At 37.6% G+C, this 1,677-nt stretch overlaps 1 protein-coding gene across 1 annotated transcript in view; it reads left to right on the plus strand.

The window, feature by feature from the left end:
* Window positions 1-862: 862 nt before the first annotated feature.
* LOC117487169 (ubiquinol-cytochrome-c reductase complex assembly factor 1) overlaps window positions 863-1,677 on the plus strand; it is a 16,642-nt gene continuing 15,827 nt past the window's right edge. The window contains exon 1 of the mRNA XM_034135827.1: window positions 863-1,066. Within this exon, the coding sequence (XP_033991718.1) occupies window positions 998-1,066 (69 nt within the window). The 5' untranslated portion in view covers window positions 863-997. The remainder of the gene's footprint in view (window positions 1,067-1,677) is intronic.

Below are 1,677 nucleotides of genomic sequence, written 5' to 3' on the forward strand. Positions count from 1 at the left end.
GATCGCGTCTCATAACTCACCTCTGAATATTATTGTAAGTTTTCACGTTCAGCATCAATCTGCAGCCGCTGATTTCATTTCCTCACAAACTGAAAACCGGTCCAGAAAACCTCCACTTGACCTTTTTCAGTCTCCCGTCTCACTCCGTGTCATTTGGTTTTTCTCTGTTGCAGATGTTCTCTTCTCAGTCTCACACTAATACACCTTCTTTTTCCTCGTGCTTCCTCTATTAATCCAGAGTGATTTGTTGGAGAAACACAACATAATAACAGGAAGCTTCGTTAAAGTTTGCACTGGGTCGTCATGCCAGGAACATTAATGTTGACATAATTTGAAAAGGATGGAAACTAAGTGGATTAGAGTAAATCAGAACATGAACTCTGGAATATGAACATTTTGCTATTTGTATTTTTGTTTGCCAAGCTTAACTTGTACCCATTAACAATTTAGACACTTTGCCACGAGGTCCCATTTCTTTATCATAGTAGGCCTACATACTGAAGGGAAACATGTCTTTACTTGAGTATTTTCACATTATGCTACTCTGTACTTTACTCTAATACATTTATATAACATATTTAGTTACTTTGATTTTGATATATTACAGTTTACAAAGTACAAGTTTAAATGCATGACTTTTACTTTGACTTGTAGGTACTTTTACACATTAGTATTGCTACTTTTACTTAAGCACAAGATCGGAGTACTTCTACTTTTACTCAAGTACAAGATCTGATTACGTAGTGCAAAAAGTATATCTTATCTTATCTTAAAAGTACTTTAAAAAAACATAGACATAGTATATAAAACCCAGTCTGTGTCAAAGCGGAACCTTTCTTTGCTGAGCCTTATCTCCCGCTCCCCCGGACAGTATTGGGCGCAGGACAGCTTCAGTTGACATTGCTGCTACCGAGAAGAGGTTGTTATTAAACCTGTAGCTTCTTCTCCAGAAGCTGCATCCGCTTTTCAGCTCTGATTCCCCGCAGAGAGAGGAGCCATGTACCGGAGGCCGCTGCTCACCACCCTCAGAACCCTCTTTATTAACGGGAGCAGACCCTACGGACAGGTAACGAGATAACGTTAGCTTAGCATGCTAACGGGATTTGGTGACTATCACTCCTCGAAACATGATTTACAGGGAAGTCACAAAGTACATTTAGTACTGTACTCAAGTATAATGTTGAGGTACTTGTACTTTAATATCCAGTTTATGCTACTGTGTACTTCTACTCCTCTACAGTTCAGAGGTAAATGGTGTACTTATACTCCACTACATGTATTTAACACCTTTAGTTACTTTACAGATGTGGATGAATGATGTGAAATATAATCAAGTGTTAAATCAGACTTTAGTTCCACCTGGAGTAAATCCACAAGCTACCCTGCAGTATACAAAGTCATTCAAACTAGCTGCACCTTTACCAGCTTTGAGAACACTTTCATGATCAATCATTATAAAACATATCATATATATTATTCTGAAATGGACCAATCTGCACAATGACTACTTTCACTGTCGCTACTTTCACTATATTTTGATGAGAATACTTTTCTACTTTTACTTGAGGAACATTTTGAATGCAGGACTTTTACTGAAACAGAGTATTCCTACACTCTGGTACTTCTACTTTTACTCAAGTACAAGATCTGAGTACTTCTACTTTTACTCAAGTACAA

This window comes from Trematomus bernacchii, unplaced genomic scaffold (genome assembly GCF_902827165.1).
Source record: "Trematomus bernacchii unplaced genomic scaffold, fTreBer1.1, whole genome shotgun sequence".
NCBI lineage: Eukaryota > Metazoa > Chordata > Actinopteri > Perciformes > Nototheniidae > Trematomus > Trematomus bernacchii.